The sequence below is a fragment of the Dromiciops gliroides genome, chromosome 5 (assembly GCF_019393635.1).
Source record: "Dromiciops gliroides isolate mDroGli1 chromosome 5, mDroGli1.pri, whole genome shotgun sequence".
Taxonomy (NCBI): Eukaryota; Metazoa; Chordata; class Mammalia; order Microbiotheria; family Microbiotheriidae; genus Dromiciops; species Dromiciops gliroides.
The window spans coordinates 197,864,902-197,884,219 of record NC_057865.1 but is presented as its reverse complement, the minus strand read 5'-3'; the positions used below and the strand labels follow the sequence as shown (position 1 = coordinate 197,884,219).

The 19,318-nt window shown below is 37.1% G+C and overlaps 1 protein-coding gene across 3 annotated transcripts in view; it reads right to left on the bottom strand.

Moving 5' to 3' along the window:
• Window positions 1–2,333: 2,333 nt before the first annotated feature.
• Window positions 2,334–19,318, bottom strand: part of PARP11 (poly(ADP-ribose) polymerase family member 11) — a 36,771-nt gene continuing 19,786 nt past the window's right edge. For all 3 annotated transcript variants that reach the window (XM_043968586.1, XM_043968588.1, XM_043968587.1), the window contains 4 exons: window positions 17,099–17,171; window positions 16,877–17,007; window positions 7,967–8,118; window positions 2,334–5,168 (listed from right to left, as the gene is read on the bottom strand). In XM_043968586.1, the coding sequence (XP_043824521.1) occupies window positions 4,852–5,168; window positions 7,967–8,118; window positions 16,877–17,007; window positions 17,099–17,171 (673 nt within the window). In that variant the 3' untranslated portion in view covers window positions 2,334–4,851. The remainder of the gene's footprint in view (window positions 5,169–7,966; window positions 8,119–16,876; window positions 17,008–17,098; window positions 17,172–19,318) is intronic.

Genomic DNA, 19,318 nt, shown 5'->3' with positions numbered 1-19,318 from the left:
CTTTAACAAGATATATGAGAAATGATTTATTTGGACCCCTACTCTATTCCAATTAGTATTAATCAGTTTTATATTTTACATAAATCACATAGTGATAATTAGATAAGATTGGTTGTCATAAGAGAATCTCATGGTAGACCTCAAACTTTAATCCAATGCTTACCACTTTGTTACCAGTTATAAAGCCCATTTGTGCAACCACTCCACCCTATTTTGCTCAGATTTCATGTCCAAGCCTAGAGTGGATAGCATGGTATGTAAAGTCCCCTAGTTTGTTTTTGCTATTTCTGTACTACCTATACCATCTCCTTTTGCCTAACATGAGGAACCTACCCATCTTATAATCATTTAGTCAGCAGAGATATCCCATGTTCTTCCTGACCCTTGATCACCATTTTTTGGCTGATAAATTAGTTTCAGTCCTTAAAACAAAGACTATCAACCAATGGCGTTTTGTATTTTGCTTTACTCCTTTTGATTGTCCTGGTATTGAACCCTATAAAAACAAAATCCTGGGAACTAGAGGCATCTCAGATCATGAGGAAGATCTGAGTCTACTTCATTAGAGGGAGATACGAACCATTTAATAAAGCCCTATTAGCTTGGAATTCTGCCTCAGTGATATTTTTCAGCAGATTGGACAATTTTTGAATCCACAGATGTAGTTTCCCTGTTTATCTCTTATAATTAGATCTATTTTTGCTTTTGCTTTGTCTGAGATCATGATTGCTACCCCTGCCTTTTTTACTTCAGTTGAAGCAAATTGATTCTGCTCCACCTCTTATTTTAATTATCTGTGTATCCTTCTGTTTCCAATGTGTTTCTTATGAATAACATATAGTTAGATTCTTGTTTCTAATATATTCTGCTATCTGATTCCATGTTAGGGGTGAGTATATCCCATTCACATTCATAATTATGATTATTAACTGTGCATTTCCCTCCATTCTATCCTATCATTCCCTCTCACTTTTTATCTTGTCCCTCTAAAATCTGTTTTGTTTCTGACCATTGCCTTCCTTTATCCAGCCTCCCCTTTTTTGCCCCCATTCCCTTTCTCTTATCTCTTTTCCTTCTGTTTGATAAGATATATTTCTATAGTCAACTGAGTGTGTATATTCATTTTCCCCTCTTTGAACCAATTCTGATGAAAGTGAGGATCAAGCATTGCTTGCTTCCCAACCATTTCCCCTTCTACCATAAAAGCTCTTCCTTGTGTGCGTCTTATATGTGAAATAATTTTCTTCTTTCTTCCTCCATTCCCCCTTCACCCAAGGTAGCCTTCTTTCTTGCCCATCCATTTAAAAAAATCATCTCAACATGATCAACTCATTCCCATGCCCCCTGTCTATGGCAAGTCCTTCTAACTTATTGAATCCCTTGTGATTTCTCTTTCATGTTTACCTTTTTATACTTCTCTTGAGTCTTGTATTTGAAATTCAAATTTTCTATTCTGCTCTGTTCTCTTCATCAGGAATGCTAAAAAAAAAAGTCCTCTATTTCATTAAATATCCATTTTTTTCCTTGAAGGATTATAATCAGTTTTACTAAGTAGGTTATTCTTCATTGTAATCTTAGTTCCTTTGCCTTCCAGAACATTACATTCCATGCTCTCTGCTACTTAAATATAAAATCTGCTAAATCTTGTGTGATCCTGACTGTAAATCCATGATACCTGAATGGTTTCTTTCCATCTGCTGCTAAGTACTGTTTGGTAATCACCCTTAGTTCAAATATCAGACAAATTTGAAAATATGCCACATCTAGTAAAAGTCAAGGGAGCATATTATCCCTTAACAGCTAGCTAAACAGGAAAAGGGGCTTAGACATTATTTCAATGAATAAGAAAAAAATGCCCCATACTCCTGGAAATGCCACATCTCTTTGTGTCTTATTTTTCTCAGCTATGAAAAAAGGATTCCCCCACTGCAGTCCAATTTTGATTCCTCATCATGGCATAGAGGTGATAAATGTGAAACAGTCCTGCAAAGATCTCAAAAATAAGTGCTATACACATAGTAGGTATGTACAGAGGGTTATCTGAATATTCCCACCATCTGATCCTATGTTACAACCTCAAGCAGGAAGTAGGATATATATAGTAGGTTGAGAGCTCCCCTGAGACAGTCAATGGTGGCTGGAACTAACCGGCCTGGATCCGCTTGGGGATTTTCAATAAAGAGAAAGGTTTTCTGCATAAGTTATTAGAGATTAGCTCAACCAAATGAACCAAATGGACAACATATTGCATGGTGAAGAGAGGGACAATACATCCATAGTCACAAATTCAGGACACACACATAACAAGAACAACTAAAGAATGCTTCAATAAATGCGTGTAAAACCACTTTATTTAGTCTATCAAAAATGTCTCCAAATTCCTTACTAGCAACATCTACATTCTGAACATGAAATGTGCTCATTTTTTGAAATCTGCTCATTTCATTACCGAAAGCTTCATCAAATGATGTTTTCCTACACACTCTTTTGCTTTCTATCTCATCACATTCCAAGAAGGAAAAATTACAAAAAACAGGAATTCACACCATTCAACTAATTACATTTAAAATATTCTGTTAACTTAGGACAATCTTTTCTTCACTAAAAGGACAGTAAATGAATGAGTCCAGGCATCACATTACTTATCAAATGTGGATGATAATTCCCAATTCAACTTTCTGAAGAATAAAACCAAGAACTAACATTTGTAAAAGCCTCTAATTCTGTCCTCAGGTTTAATTGGGTCTGTTCACAACTACAAACATGAAAACTATCATGTGCTATGACATAATCTTGCTATTAAGCTTATCCTGTTATGGATAGCATGCTTTGAGGAATGTAGTTTGTTTGTAGTGAGGGTTGAGTATTTATTGGGAAATATTTATCATGTCAAAACAAAATGTATCAATGAAAAAGTTAATAGCAGTGCATTCTCAGCAAATTTAGGCAAGATACAGCATATCTTTTCTTACCTTCTTTTGAAAAGGCTACTGTATGTCAGTCAACTGGTTAAGCTCAGAGTTACTATACACTGCTTTGTTGGGACCCCACTTTGGGCTCACAGCCTGGATTTGAACACAGTTTTGGAAAAGGAGACCTCAACCTTCCACCTTATTTATTCCATTATGATGGTCATGGAAACAATGGAAAAAACATTCATCCTGAGGTTGAAAGACATATCTTGCTGGAGAGAGGAAAATGAGAAAAGTTTTCAAGGACAAATAACTGCTCATTTCGCAAAACAATCTTACCCTGAATTCCTAATGTCAGTAATATTGTTTCTCCCTTTCTTCAACTAGCCATCACCTTGTCACCTCAGAATGACTGCCCAGTGATCTCTGGATTCATTTGTAGTTCATTTCCTCAATGTTTCCCCCTATCACAATTAACTTTACTCACTAATTACCTTAGCTCACTTCATCTATACAGGCTGATTGGTGTAGACGTTTGAGGCAAGGCTTTGCTGCACTGAGCAAGCATTTCAAAGTAGGTACTATACATAGTATTTCTTTTAGGGGTGCTTACACATGCAGTCAGTTATTAGAAAAACTTAGGAAAAATATGACTCCTGAAGATCAGTCAACAAGAATAACCTTGTTCTTCACACATTTCATTTCTAACTACTTTACCAGCCTATACTATGATATAGAGAGAGACCATAGGATATTAGACCAGATCTTGCTGGGAAGTTAGTTTTAACCTCAGGCTGAAAATGTCTAATGATGCTAATGTAGAAACAACAACCCCTCAAAGTGTACATATAAGCTGAGAAAAGTTTCCAAGGAAAAGTTTGGCACCAGCTCTTCCTTATAATAAAATATCAAAATAGATGGAATGTAGAAAAGGCCTCCATAAAATGGATTTGTGAATTGTACCTAAGTTTTCAAAAGATTGTCCACTGCTACTTACAAGTACATAGCAAACCTTCCAAAGTGCTACAAACTTTGTATTAATACAACATGGAGACACACAGAATCGAAATGTAACTAAGTTACGTAAATCACAAGGGAATAGTAGGAAAGAGATATAAATCTCAAGTTCACAGAAGACACTCCAAGAAACAAACAGGGAAAAGGGGGTTCAGAGCAATAAATTAAAAAGTCACACTTTTCAGAACAGGATATACACCTTGTGCAGCAGGATTTGGTGCAGACAGCCCCTGAGGAGCTGTGAATGGACTGTAGGCTCAGTGGCCTACAGCCTTTGTCAATTCAGCTGGAGAAGAGAACACTGAATGATGGAAGCAAGTCTGGGCCTTGCAGCATGCTTTCCCAAGGAAATTTGAAACAGTAGTGCACTGTACCTGGGCTTTGTCTTATCACCTCTTGAGATAGCACTGCAGCTATTTCTCATCCGTTTAATCTACAAGAGTTTGAAATTTCACTCTCCAGAAAGCACACAAAGCAGCACAACATGAGAGTTACATCAAAAAGGGTAAATTCTTACAAAAGTTTGGAAATTACAGCACAGTACATTTATGCCAAGATCTGTATTTCTCCCAAAGACTTAAGGTAGGAATTCTTTAGCCTTTAAATTGGAAAAACCACATTCTGTTAACAGACAAGTAAACTTTCAAAACTTTTGAATGCTTATATTAAGTGAGGCTGTTATTTCAGCTCTGAATAAGCTTCTTTGCTACCTTATTTCTTAAAAGGCAATGGTATCATTTATTTCCTAACTAATCCTTTGAAAGAAATACATAAGGCCCAGTGCGTTTTTAAGGTAGAAGCCACTCATCACATCTGTTTCAAAAGTTGGTCAGAATACTAAACACTTAGGGACTGTAACAGATATATCTATTCCTTTTACAAAGAGGCAGAAACCATCCATAATTACCACTCAGACAACAGATCAGTGGAATTCTATTAAATACTCAGGATAGATCTGATTGGCATCAAAAACGACAAAGATCTTTGGGTTCCAGGTATTATCTACACAGCTGTCATATAAATTCACAAAGCTCCCATCTTTGGAAGGAGGGCGCATGTATTTGGAGTCTCCATTTATGTAATCTCCAATTAACACTCGCGCAAGAAACATGGATTTGTATGTTCTGAATAAGTGTCGCTGCTGCAAGTTGACCCCATGGATCTGGAAAGTAGACCCGTGCTTCATGTCGTCTTTGCAAAAGCGACTGGAGTATGCAGCATCTCTGGCAAAATAGGTCCCTTGAGGGAAAAGGACAAAAAAGTCATCATTATTCCAGAGACTGATTGAACATAAGGGAAAAACATTCTGATTTTCAAGGGAGTAAAATGAACAGTGAAACAGACTGAGGTTAGGTGTTGAATCTCATTATTTACAGATCTTTCAGAAAAGGACATGTAGCCATGTGCCACAGATGAAAATAATACCTCATATTTATCTAAGCACTCTAAGGTTTGCAAAGCTCTACACTAGCATTAGCTCATGGATCCCCACAGCAGCCACATTAGGGAGCTTGTGCAATTGTTATTATTACCATTTCATAAATGAGGCAACTATGGCTTGAGGGGCCGGGGGTGGAATCATTCTCTTGGAGTCATGATGCTGTGAAGTGTTGGAATCAAAATCCAAAGCTGCGTCTCTACTGACCCTAAGTTTCTCACTTCTCCTGTTCTCCCCAGGCTATACCTTTTAGCAACTGCTGGGGATCCTTCAACCCGAGGCACTCCACTGCTGGGCTATGCACAGAGTGGACCAATATAAAGGGTTTGGAGCCAGAGGACTCCCAAGCCACTACTAGCTATGTAGCAGGAGCTATTGTAGAGACTTGTTCGCTCGTGTTCATGCAGGCAACCCTCCTCTACAGCTACACTGACAAGTGGTTATCCATCTACTGTTTAAAGGGGAAGCATTCACTTTCTCAACTATGCTTCTGGACATCCTGGATTATTAGGGATATTTCTCCTTATATTCAATTTAAATCAGTGTCTTTCAATAAGCCTACCATGTACAAGGCACAGTCCTAGACACTGGGGATAAAAAAACCAGAAACAACAAAAAGTCCTTTGCCCCCAAGAATCTTACATTCCACTAGAGCAACACATAAAAACAAGGAAAAGGTACTTTGAGAAGAGAGAAAGCACTACAAACTAGGGGGATCAAAAAGAGTTTCCCATAAGAGGTAGCCCTTGAACTGATTCATAAAAGCTTGTTGATGTTGTTGTTCAGTCATGACCAATTCTTTGGGGTGCCATTTGGCTTTTTTTTTTTGCAAGGCAATGAGGGTTAAGTGACTTGCTGAGGGTCACACAGCTAGTAGGTGTCAAATGTCTGAGGCCAGATTTGAACTCAGGCCCTCCTGAATTCAGGGCTGGTGCTTTACCCACTGCACCATCTAGCTGCCCCCATTTGGCATTTTCTTGGCATTTTTCTGGAGTGGTTTACCATATCCTTCTCCAGCTCATTTGACAGGTGAGAAAACTGAAGCAAATCATGTTAAGCGACTTGCCCAGGATCACATGACTAGTAAGTGTCTAAAGCCAGATTTGAACTCAAGTCTTCTTGACTCCAGAGCTAGCACTCTATCCACTATATCACTTACCTGCTCCATAAAGAAAGCTAAGGATTCTTAAAATCAAAGAGAAAGAAGGAGTGAAGTCCAGTCATTGAGATTAACCTTTGTAAAAACATGGAGGCAATGGGTAGAATACAAGTTTAGAAATAGCAAGTAGGCCAATTGGGCTAGAACACAGGAGTAGAAGAGTCTTAAATAAGCCTGAAAAAGTCATCTGGAGCCTGACTGTGCAGGACTTTAAAGACAAGTGATGAAATTTGGTTCTGGAAGCATTCTGGACATGGTCAGTATGCCTCCCTCCACATTCATCTACTGCTCCTGGTTCTGTCCTTTCTGCTCTCTCTTCTTCATGATAACCCTTCAAATACTTGAGGACAGCAACATTCTCCTTCCCATTCTCCCTAAATCTCATCCAAAGGAAATATTCTCACATCTTTCAACTAAGCCTCACACGATCAGCTCTCTGATCCTCTTTTCACTCTTCTGGAAACATATTGACTTGTTTTTAAAATGTGATGCCCAGAACTGAAAACAACACTCCAAATGTGGTCTGCACAAGGAAGAAGACAGTCGAAGACAGCCTCCTTTGCTCTAAACAGAATGACTCTCTAAATGTACCCTAGAGTAGCATGGGGGTCTGGGGGACGCAGACCACTAGAACTCACAATCTTTCACACACACACAAAGATATATCACATAGTTAGAATTAAGAAATAAAAGACCAGAAATGTTGTTGTCAAGTCCTTACTTTTTTCTCATCTCTTTTTGACTTACTTGCATACCTGGAAGAAGCCAGACTTTCAGAACCAAATGAAAGGGAAGGGATGATTCTTTTCTGACATTTATCCTTGTTCCTCACCACCCTGCAAATCATTTGTTTTGTTCCATGCTCTCTTCCTATTACATTTACATTTATGCTTATGTGGAATACAAATGCTTTGTTTGCCTTGTACAATTGTGTAGTTTTGTTATATACTTTATATAAAATGTTGTCTGTTTTAGCATAGAAGCTAACAGATAGGGACTGTGTCTATTTGCACTGTGCTGGGTATGATATGAGATCATGTAGTACTTGACCAATAAATCCTTTTTAGTGACTATTTTCAACAAAATGACTGAGATCAGAATAGTTTCTGAATCAGGTAAGGGAGTACAAGTTTTACTTCTAATTCATATATGGAGCAAGTAACTTCTGTATACCTCAGTAATGTTTCAAAGGATATACCACAGGCTTCTGGGTAGAATCAGGAGCTCAAAGCAGTTACTTTGAGCTCAATGATAATCAAAACCCTGAATAAAAATAGAAAGAGCTGACATTTATATAGCATTTTAAAGTAGGTGAAGTGCTTATATACCTTGCTTTGCTTGATCTTAAAACAAAACACTTGATTACAATGTAAAATAGAAAGAGATTCTTTCCCTTGTAGGATTCAAAATGTAACTGGAATCTTGATAATTAGATAATACCTTTCCCGAAAACAGCAGCGTGGATACCATTTATCCGCCAATCAAAGTTATGAATGCAGATTGCTTCCACAAATTCACTGCTGGTGCCATGGAATAGCATTTGTTCATTAATCTTAGGCACACCCCTCTTCTTCTTGAGCTGAGCCTTTTTCCTAAAAGTGTAAAACAAGCAAAAAAGAGCCCACCAAATAGAAACATAACATAGATAAGAGTTAAGTGATTTTTCTTAACAAGCAAAATTTAACAGAAAAGTATGAAGGAAATGAAACTGAAGACCCTATTTTTAATACAACTGATAAATGGATCGTGGAAAAGAGAAAAGGACACACATGTACAAAAATATTTATAGCTTCTCTTTTTGTGGTAGCAAAGAATTGGAAATTGAGGGGATACCCATCAACTGGGGAATGGCTGAACAAGTTGTGGTACATGAATGTAATGGAATACTATTGTGCTATAAGAAATGATCAGCAGATGGATTTCAGAAAAACCTGGAAAAACTTACATAGATTGATGCTGAGTGAAATGAGCAGAACCAGGAGGACATTGTACACAATATCAACAATATTTTGTGATGATCAACTGTGATGGATTTGGCTCTTCTTAGCAATGATCTAAGACAATGCCAAAAGACTTATGGTGGAAAATGCTCTCCCCATTCAGAAAAAGAACTATGAAGTCTGAATGCAGATTGAAGCATACTATTTTCACTTATGTTGTTGCTTTTTTGTTCTTGTTCTTATTAATTTTTTCTTTCTTTTTGTTCTGATTAATGTGGAAATATGTTTAACTTGATTGTAATGTATAACCTATATCAAATTGCTTACTGGGTTTGGGAGCGGGGAGGGAACAGAAGGTGGGAGAAAAATTTGGAACTCAAAAATATCTTTACATATAATTGAGAAAAATTAAAATAAATAAATAATTTTAAAAAATGAAATGGATATACTTCTCTTAGACACATTAAAAAATCACATAAAAACTATATACCCCTGCATGCTCCTAAGATTGAATATTTCATACAGAAAACTGGTTACTGCTCAATCATATAAAGCAACTGTCTGACTTACATTTTGGTTTATTACATCCATCAACTATGCTGGGAATATATACAAATATAATAATTTTAAATTAAATAATACTTTAATTGTCAATCCTCATTAGGTCAGAGTTCAGTATGGCTGTGGTTTTTTTTTTAAATAAAAAAGCTATACATTATGATTCTATGAATTAAGGATCATAGAATTTTGTGGGAAGTCTTCTAGAGCAGAAGTGCCAAACATGTAGCCTACAAACATTCTTGAGTGCAGCCTGAATCAGATGGAAACTATAATTGGGAATATTTAACAAATCAAATAGCAACATAAAAACATAGAAAACATTACATGATTTTAAAACTAAGTCAAGGGGGACAGCTAGATGGCGCAGTGGTTAAAGCGCTGGCCCTGGATTCAGGAGTACCTGAGTTCAAATCCAGCATCAGACACTTAACACTTACTAGCTGTGTGACCCTGGGCAAGTCACTTAACCCCCATTGCCCCGCCAAAAAAAAAAAAAAAAACTAAGTCAATATGTGGTCGGCAGAAATGCCTACATATGGATTAGTGGTCCCACACTTATCTGAGGTTGGCCCCACTGCTCTAGAACAAACTCATTGCCAAAACTTTTGCCTTTTGTTTTTTCATCACATTTGTTTATGAATATATCCCTCTCTGTATCTCCTATCCAAGAAATCAATGAAAAGGAAAAGGAAAAAAAAAAGTTCAGCAAAACCAACTAACACACCTACTGCAGCTGACATTATATTCAATATTCTATATCAATGGTGTCGAACTTCAATAGAAATGGGAATCTCTAACCTATATATAAATGTCATGGGGTGCAGAGCACCCCAGAAGTTCTCTGGGGCACATCAAGGAATCTTCTCCTTGAGAAACTAAACCAGAGGACAGATAACGCCTAGAGAGATAAGCTGAACCAAATCAGACTGAGCTAGCTTAAGATTCCTACCCTTCTTTCTGGTCTCCCTTACCCTGGGGAGATAAATTTGGGTATGGCTGTGGCCTTTGTGTCCTGAAGAGAGGTCTGTAGCCACCCCTCACCCAATTCCTCTAGCCACTACCAGTGGGGGATGGTCCTCCACTCCTTACCCAATTCGCCCAGCTACCACCAGTGGGGGATGGTCCTCCCTTACTAAAGGAACTTTCCACAGTAAAATGGTGACCTCTCCCCCCATCAGTCTTCTATAAAAGTACCTTCCAGTCTCCTGTTCCAGGAGATTTGGTATCTCGGAGCCATGTGCTTCATGCCTATCTCCCCATGAGAAGTCCAAGGATTTCTTTCATGGTTTCCCTCCCTCCACCCTTCCCTTCCCTTGCTCCTAAATAAACTACCACCTTATTCTAACTACTTTTGTGTGTAAGAGGGTGTAATTCTTTAAAGAGGAATTCCCAAGAACCCCAACCCCTACCCAAACCTGTACCCCATTTCCCCCATTACATAAAGATCACTGCAGGTGCATATTGACTTATAAAATCACATATTAATATTACCTATGTTTTACTGGATTTTATTTACTTTAAAATTTTTTCCCAATTACATTTTAATCTGGTTCAGATCAGACTCAGGAATGTTGTATGCTGCATGTGGACTGTAGGCTTCGTGTCTGACACCTCTGTTCTAAATCAATGAAGGGAGGAACATGTGTTTTCTCATTTCTTCTCTAGGGCCAAGTGTGGTCATCTCTGTAGTTTAATTTTATTGTTCTTTCTGTTTAGAATGTTTTGGTAGATAAATATATTGTTTGCCTGGTTCTTCTTACTTTACTTTATAGTAGTTTATATAAATCTTCCTATCTTTTAATTCTTCATATTTATAATTTATTTAATTACATTAATGTACTATAATGTGTCTAGCCAATCCTCATTGAATAGGCATCTATTTTATTTCTAGTACTTAGCTATTATGAGAATTTCTGCTATGAATATTAACAAATATGACGCCTTTCATTTAGTCTTTGGCCTCCTTGATATCTACACCTAACAGCAGGGCCTCTGGATCAAAGGGTATGGTCATTTTAATTACTTTTTTTCTGAATAATTCCATAGATCCAACAGTATATTAGTATGCCTGTCTTCCCACAGCCCTTCTAACACTTATTATCATCTTTTGCTATATCTGCCAATTTTGGGAGTATGAAACCTCAGAGTTGTTTTGATCAGTATTCCTTGTATTATTAGCAATTTTGAGCAATGCTTCATATGGTGGTTAATAATCTGTATTTTTCTTTAAAGAACTACTTGCTTATATGTTGTTGTTTTTTTAATCTTCAATGGCAGCCCCCTAACATGGTCATTGTCTCTGCTTGAATAGTTCAGTGTAGGAAACTCAGTTTTGCAGACCATCATACTTGTCAGGAAGTCCTTCTTTACATGGAGTCAAAATCTGCCTCATTTCTAATTCCAATGTGTATAGAAAAAGAAAGAAGGACTTGAGGCCAATAAGGAGAAAGGAATTGTGTAGGTGATTGGACAGGGTTTGGAATAGTCAAATAAATTAGAGATTGGATTTCAAGAGGCTGAGGAAAATTTGAAAGGAAACAATCCCTAAGGCCAGGAAGGAAATTAGGAAGAAAGGATGGAGGGCTGGAGGGAAGGAAGAAATAAATATTTATTAAGTACTTACTTTGTGCATGGCACCTTTAAGCACTACAGTCCCTACCCTCAAGTAGCTTAGGGGCAAGACACATACAAAAGGGAGTGGATAAGGGTTGGGGGATGGGAGAGGGGAAATGAAAGTATGTGGGAATGGTTTTGGAATTCAGGAAGAGGGCCAAGAAAAAGAAGGCAAGCCAGCCTCAGCCTCTCCACAAAACCAAAGCTCCCAGAGGAACTCAACTAATGGGAGAAGGGGAACAGTCCTTCTAGAAGGATATTCCAGAGAAAGTGAATAAGGGGGTAGCAGGCTGTTTCAGAGTGAAAAAGCCCCAAAGTTCCTGGATGAGCTAGCAGGAAAGGGAGCATAGTTTTGAATATGGTTTTAACCAGATGCTTAGGGTATAAACGCCAAGTATGAAAAAAGAAAAACAAACAAACAAAGCTGAACATTTCAAACTGTGTGCTCAGTGAGGAAAATCATTCAGGGACTTGCATCAAGTGTATGATTTTTATATTCCTGCCACAGTGGAGTGACTATTATCTGTTGTTCCAAAGGTAAGCTGATCTCTCCCCTGAAAGAAGAAGGTAAGGTTTTGAAGAATGCCTCTCCCACACTCCAGATTGTAAGGAATAATGAAGGATTCTAAAAGAAAAAGAGAAGCTTCCATGAAGACAATCAAAGTATATGAGATGGAGAGGAGATTTGGTCCATGCTTGAAGATTGGAGAGTAGAAAAATGTTGCATAGAGAAGAAAAGGGAAGGAAAAGATAGTAATACAATTAGAGTTTAAAAACAGGGTATTCTTGAAGAGAGCTGAATGTTTTTTCTGAGGAAGAAACTATCAGGTTAGAGGTTCTCTATCCAGAGGGGCTCATGAAACAGCTAGATGTCACCGTGATAAAAACATAAAGACCTGTTGTTCTGGGCATGAATTCAGGACATCGCAAAGAATGCCTGAAGACTTATCAAAACTGACCTATGATCCTGAATATTCTTTTTCAAAAGAAAAAGGACACATAAAAAGGGGTGGGACAGCACTATACATTAAGTACACAGAGTCACGTGAAAAAAATCCAGGAGCTAGAGAGGGGAAGCATGGCAGAGGCCACCCATGGAGGGAGAAACAGAAGTAATTAGAAAATGCTTCAGAGCACCTAGACAAAAAGGAGGAAACGGAGAAGTTGATTTGACTTGACTTGAATTAGGGAAACAAGGAAGGGAAGACAGAAGGGACAAAAGCATTTATGTGGCACCTACCAGATGCCAGGTACTGCGCGAAGAGCTTTTACAAGTATTTATCTCATTTGATCCTCACAACATCCCTGGGAAGTAGTTGCTATTGTTGTCGCCATTTTACAGTTGAAGAAACTAAGGCAGGAAGAGAGGAAGTGATTTGCCCAGGGTTATCTCCTTGGTAAGTATCTGAGGCCAGATTTAGGCTCAAGACTTCCTGACTCAGGCCCCACCATTTGACTTTAATGTCCAATGGCTTCTAGAATTCACTTTTTCCCTTTCTTTGAAAGTCGGGGAGTGACTCTCCTGCCTTCGGGTATTGCTTGGTTTGCTAATCAACTCTAAACAGTTGCAGTACCAAGGAACAGATTGTTGGATAGTCAAAGACAAGTTCCTCACCCCTCATGCTTCTGTTTTTGACTTATGCTACGCACTTACCTCACTCTCATTTATGTGATTATCATATCTATATATTAGATTATGGAGTGCTTGAGGGCTTTTTCATCTTTGTCTTCCCAGGGTCTGACACAGAGCCTTGACAGCAACGTGTATTGCAAAGATGGGATTTGTCAGGAGAGGACCTGACACTGAACCTCCATTCTCACTCCACACTGGCCACTGGGCAAGTTACTTAATTCTCTGGGCCTCAAATTCCTCTATCATCAAATAGGGAGAGGGACTAGATAACTTGGAGTTTCCCCTTTAGCTCTACATCTATGGTCTTAGTGTCATGGGGACATATGTACCGAATAATGCCATTCCCAATGTGGAAGAGATGCTTATAGGAGATCTGGGATAGCTACTAATGGAAGTGCTTTGGAGACATTGTGGAGCACACATAGACTTTCTGTAACTGGTTCTGGTGCTGTTGGGGAGGAAGAATTCATAAAGGCCTTGGTTAGTCTTGGCCATTTTCTTTTTGTTTGACCTCTTTTATTCAGTTGACTTCTTCCTGCTAACTGAGAGCCTTGGAGAGAGTCAATTTAGTCTAGTGGTGAAGTCCACATCCAGAATACAAGGGGTAGACAAGTAAATAGGAGGGGAGGAATTATATGGCTTTTTTCTACTTGTTTGGCTGTGAAAAGAGATAGCTTGATGGGATGCCAAGGTCAAATGAATGGTTGGTTTTTTTTGTTTTTGTTTTTGCTTTGACTTTTTTTAAACAATAGGGGATGAGCTGGGTATACATTGGCAGCTGGGTAAGGGGGTAAGTCGATAAGCCTCTCGAAGGTGCTGTTACTTTTCTTATTTGCACCCCCAATACATAGCATGATGCCTTCGACATAGCAGATGCTTAGTCAATGTGCACTCAATTGTTGAATCATTCTCAAAAGTCTTTTGATGTGTACTTATATAAAAGGGACCCTGAGCATATCAGAGGATATGCCAGTGAAATAGAAGCTATGATGGGTTCTACCAAAGTGAAAAGATTGTGATCAAGGGCTATGAAATAAAAACACATTTGCTACCTCAGAATCTGCCTAAGTATGGAGAAGCTTTTTATCACATGTTTGGCTTCAAGATGATGACTTTTGTTTTAGCCATGGTGATCATAAAACACACAAAAAATATAAAATGGCTCTGGTCAGAGCAGATGTTTAATAAATGTTTGCTAAATTTGAATTAAGGAATAATTAGCTCATCTAACATAAGCCTTTAGTTTATCCACAGAGAATACAAAGTAAAATGGGGAAGAAGCTTTGAAATCTATCATTTGGAAAGAGAATCACATAATCGAAAGTTGGATAAACCTGAAAAACTGAAGGCTACTGGTACAGTCAGTTATTGTCACCTCAAAAAAAGGGAAATAGAACAAAAACAAATTGAAAAGTGACTTATGGGGCAGCTAAGTAGCACAGTGGATAAAGCATCGGCCCTGGATTCAGGAGTACCTGAGTTCAAATTCGGCCTCAGACACTCGACACTCACTAGCTGTGTGACCCTGAGCAAGTCACTTAACCCCCATTGCCTCACCAAAAAAAAAAAAAAAAAGTGACTTATTTCACATAACTGCTGTTGCAATAAAACTTGCATCAATTCAGGTCACTTTAGACATATGGAAATTTGCTTGTGCAGCTACCAAACAGAAGCAAACCCATATGTAAGTTCTTACAAGTCAAATCCCATTGCAAAAATACTAGTACTAAGAAAGCTTTGTCATTAACAACCCCCCAAATCCCAATTTTTTACATTTTAGACGTTAGTATGAAAATAATAAAATGAACCAGATTATTTGAATGGCAAGTAGCAAGGGATATGACAGCCCTGTTGATGTATTTGAAAGTTTTCATGTGAAGGGAAGATAATAAGACTTGTTCTGTTTGGTTCCAGAAGGCAGAACCAAGAGCAGTGAGTGGAAGCTACAGAGAAACAAATTTAGGTTAGATAAAGCTTCCTAACAATTAAAGTTGTCCCTAAGAGGGTGGACTGCTTTGAGAAGTGGTAAGTTCCTTTTCCTGGGAGGTTTTCAAGCAGAGACTGGATGACCCCTTACCAGGGGGGCCATAACTGGTATTCCTTACATGCATGAGTAGGACTACATGGCTACTAAGATTCCTTCCAATTCTCAAATGTTATGACTACAGCATCTAGTTCAGACTTCTCATTTACAAATGAGGAAACTGAAGCCTAGAAATTCATGCATGACGTTACTGTCACTAAATTTCCAGTCCTTCGTTCTTTTCAAGATGAATGTTAATCACTTATTCCTTGGAGGAGTTTGCAATATTTGATGTCTATTCTTACCTGAAAAAAGAATACTGAGAAAACTACAGAGCCAGTTTCACTACACTAAAGGTAATTAATTGAGATCTGATACCTTCAAATTTCTAAGTCTCAAAACATTTCTGTCCTTCAGTAACCAGAAATCAGTCTATTTCCCTTACCCAAATGCAAATCTTAGTTAAATAACTAATAGGAAATTATTTAGAGTTTTCTCCAAAAGAAAATGAAAATTTCCAACAAAAAAATTCATCTCCCCAATTTTTAAAATTTCACACAGAAAATTGATTCAAACGCTCAGTTAACTGACTGTTCTCAACAATTTGGAATTATACCCCCCCAAAATTATATTTATTCTACCACTAGGTTTATAGCCCAAGGTTACTGATAGCAAGAAAATACTACCTGTATAAAAATATTCATAGTATCACTATTTTTAGTAGTCCCAAACTGGAAATAAATTAGTCACCCAATGGCTAGGGAATAGTTGAACAAATTGTGACATGAAAGTACTGTGCCATTACGAATGACTATAAATTCGAAGAAATATGGGAACACTTGTATGAAGTGATGCATAATGAAGAAAGCAGAACCAAATAAACAAGACAAGCATTGATTACCATTATTAAATGAATTCGCTAAATACAATTCAGAGTGAATTTAGTAGATAACATTGGCACCAACTTACTAAAGATATACACCTTTCTCTGCTTTTAAAAGTAACTCTAAAAGTACAAGGCTGCATGTACCATCAATCAGTTGCAATCACTCCTTTCTGCTCTCTATACTACTGTCACTACAGAAGGTTTATGAGTTTGCTCGGCTTAGTTATGAATTTAGTTTGTCTTCTGTGTTGAAGCAAAATATAGTGATAAAAACATCTGAGCCAAATTCATGTCGACAAAGCTACAATGATCCTCAAATTCTTTTTTTCAATATCAAATTTCAGATAGGATGGATTTGTTTTTAATTACATTAACTCCATCTGCAAAGGCGAAAGTGCTTATTAGAGTTTTAAATATCACGTCATGCAATAGCAAGCAGTTTTCTATAGTTCACCTAATTAGAAAAAGAACTTTTATTCATCGTTAGGTCAATACAAACCTGAGCACCAAGCAACAAGGACAAAACAAGAAGAGGATGGCAAGGCTACAGTCACATAACAGGATTTCTTTTTTTTTTTCTTTTTTTGCTGTTTTAAAAAATGAAATGCATTTTAAACACTTGTGTATGCATACCCTTAATACATGTAGTCAATTATTATGCTCAGGAGAAGATTCACCTAAGAAATCATCTCACCTGCAAAAAAACTCCCACAAGTCAAGGTTCTGAATCCTCTGAATTCTTTTAATTCGGTTGCTGTCCACGGTTTTCCCAAAGAGATTGGCAACTTCGTTGTATTCATTCGTTTGCTTGTGCAAAGGAATAAGCTGGAAAAGAGGTTTGCATAATTTCAGTGCAGTATTTTCATTCTTTGACAAGTTCTGTTGTGCAGATTCAGCACTAAAATTCTGCTCTTACCTGATAGGGTTCTTCAGTGTTCACATTCTCCCAATGGGATGGTACAGGAATAGCCTCATTCTCACAGATATAACTTCAAGCACAACGACAAAACAAAACAAAACAAAACGCCACACATTAGAAACTGATTGTAACTATCTGCCAGCTTTCTTCTGGCACTAAATCCTCAAGTTCTGGGTTTTAGAGAAACCTGAAGCCCCAGAGTAGGAATTTGGTGGAAGGTTTTCAAAGCCAACTAGCAAGTTACAATTCAATTCAACAAATATTTATTATACACCTACTATGTGTAGAGCATTGTGCCTGGCATTAGGGAAACAGAGACAAAAGCAAAATTATCTCTGCCTTGAAGGAGTTTGCAATCTGTTTTAAACCAATATATCTGGTTATAACTTGCCCGGGTGTTAGCAAATTCTCAGGTTGTTCTGCTACAGAAATGGATTACAAGGAAAGAGAAAGACAAATGTAGCTAAGAGTCTTCTCTCTTTAAAAAGCCTCCAGGGTTCCCCTTTGTCAGCTTAATAAAATCTGAGGCCTTGGCTAGCATTCAAAGCTTGTCATAACCCAACATCACCCTATCATCCCAGCCTTATCTGCCACTACTGATTTCTTCATTACTCATTTCTCTTATTCTGTCAAAATGAGACTATAGGCCATTACCCAAATATATCTTGTGGTTTCAACTTCTACACTATTCAGCTCTCCACCTGGAATAGCTTCTTCTCCTTACCCACCTTCACCTACTAAAATCCTATTCATATCTTCTAGGCCCAATTCACATTCCACCTCTTCCATGAATTCTTTGCTGATCATCTCAACCAGAAGTAATTTTCTGAACCTCCAAATCGCTTTGCATTAATAACTGTAACAATTTTAAAAGCCCAAAATGTTATATATATATATATATATATATATATTTCTTATCTTTTCTGCTTAGATAATAAGGTCTACTAGATATTAAGAGACAATTATTGTCTCTTATTTATCACTGTATCCCCTATAGCAATAGGCAAGAGTGATTTGCATATCGTATATCATTCAAATATTTGTTGAAAGATGGAAAAAACATGGAAAATCTACAAAATCCTCTATTTTACTCTAAGAATAAGAATAATCAGATTCTAATTTTAAACTTTCATGCTCTATAACAGAGATTCTTAATCTTTTTTGTGTCATGGATCCCTTTGGCAAGTCTGGTGAAGACGATGGTCCCCTTTCTGAGAATGATGTTTTTAAATGCATAAAATAAAATACATACACATACATACAGATAGATAGATAATAGAGAGATAGACAGACACAAACATATGTATATTTTTTAAAAGCAAGTTCACAACCCCCAGGTTAAGAATCCCTCTTCTATAGCATTCTAAAGTCATCATACATCCCTTTTTCCTTACTACCCAACCTATTACTCTCCATTCCAATCCTACCTTTGTATTTTTCTCAAATTGTCCTTAATGAAACAGAAAAAATATGTGACTCCATTTAGAAGCTTTCCATAAACCAAATGTACTATTTGCATATGTATTAAATTGATTTTTTTATTCTTAGTTCACATTTTACTCCAGATTATAAGCTCTTTGAAGAAAGATTAACATTCTATATTCCATATAATTTCTATAATCACCACTATATTGTCATGTATCTGGAAGGATCCTCAATAACATTTAATAAGCAATTATAGTAAAATATAAACAAAAATCATAGAAAGCTGTATAAAAAACAACTTGCAATCTTTCCAAAATTTCTCTTTAGAAATAGCATTTAGCCATATGTCAAGACAAGCTCTAAATGTATACATGACTTAATTATAAATGATCTCATCCTAAACAAATTAGGAAAGTAAGAAAGCATTTACCTTTTGGATCCAAGGATAGGGGAACAGTTCATGATCAAATAAGGGACATAAAAGATCCCAAAAGATAAATTGGATAATTTTGATTAAGTAAAATTTAAAAGGTTTTGCACAACCAAAACCAATGCAACTAAGGTTAGTAGGAAACTAGTTAGCTAAGGGGGAAAAATCTTTATAGCAAGTTTCTGACAACAGTTTTACTTCCAAGACATAAAAGAAATTGATTCAAATTTACAAGGACTATTGCTATATTCAAGGGAAGAAATCTCAGCTACCAATAACCATATGAAAAAAATGTTCCAAATTACTAATAATTAGAGATATGAAAATTAAAGCAGTTCTACAATCATACCTCACACTAATCA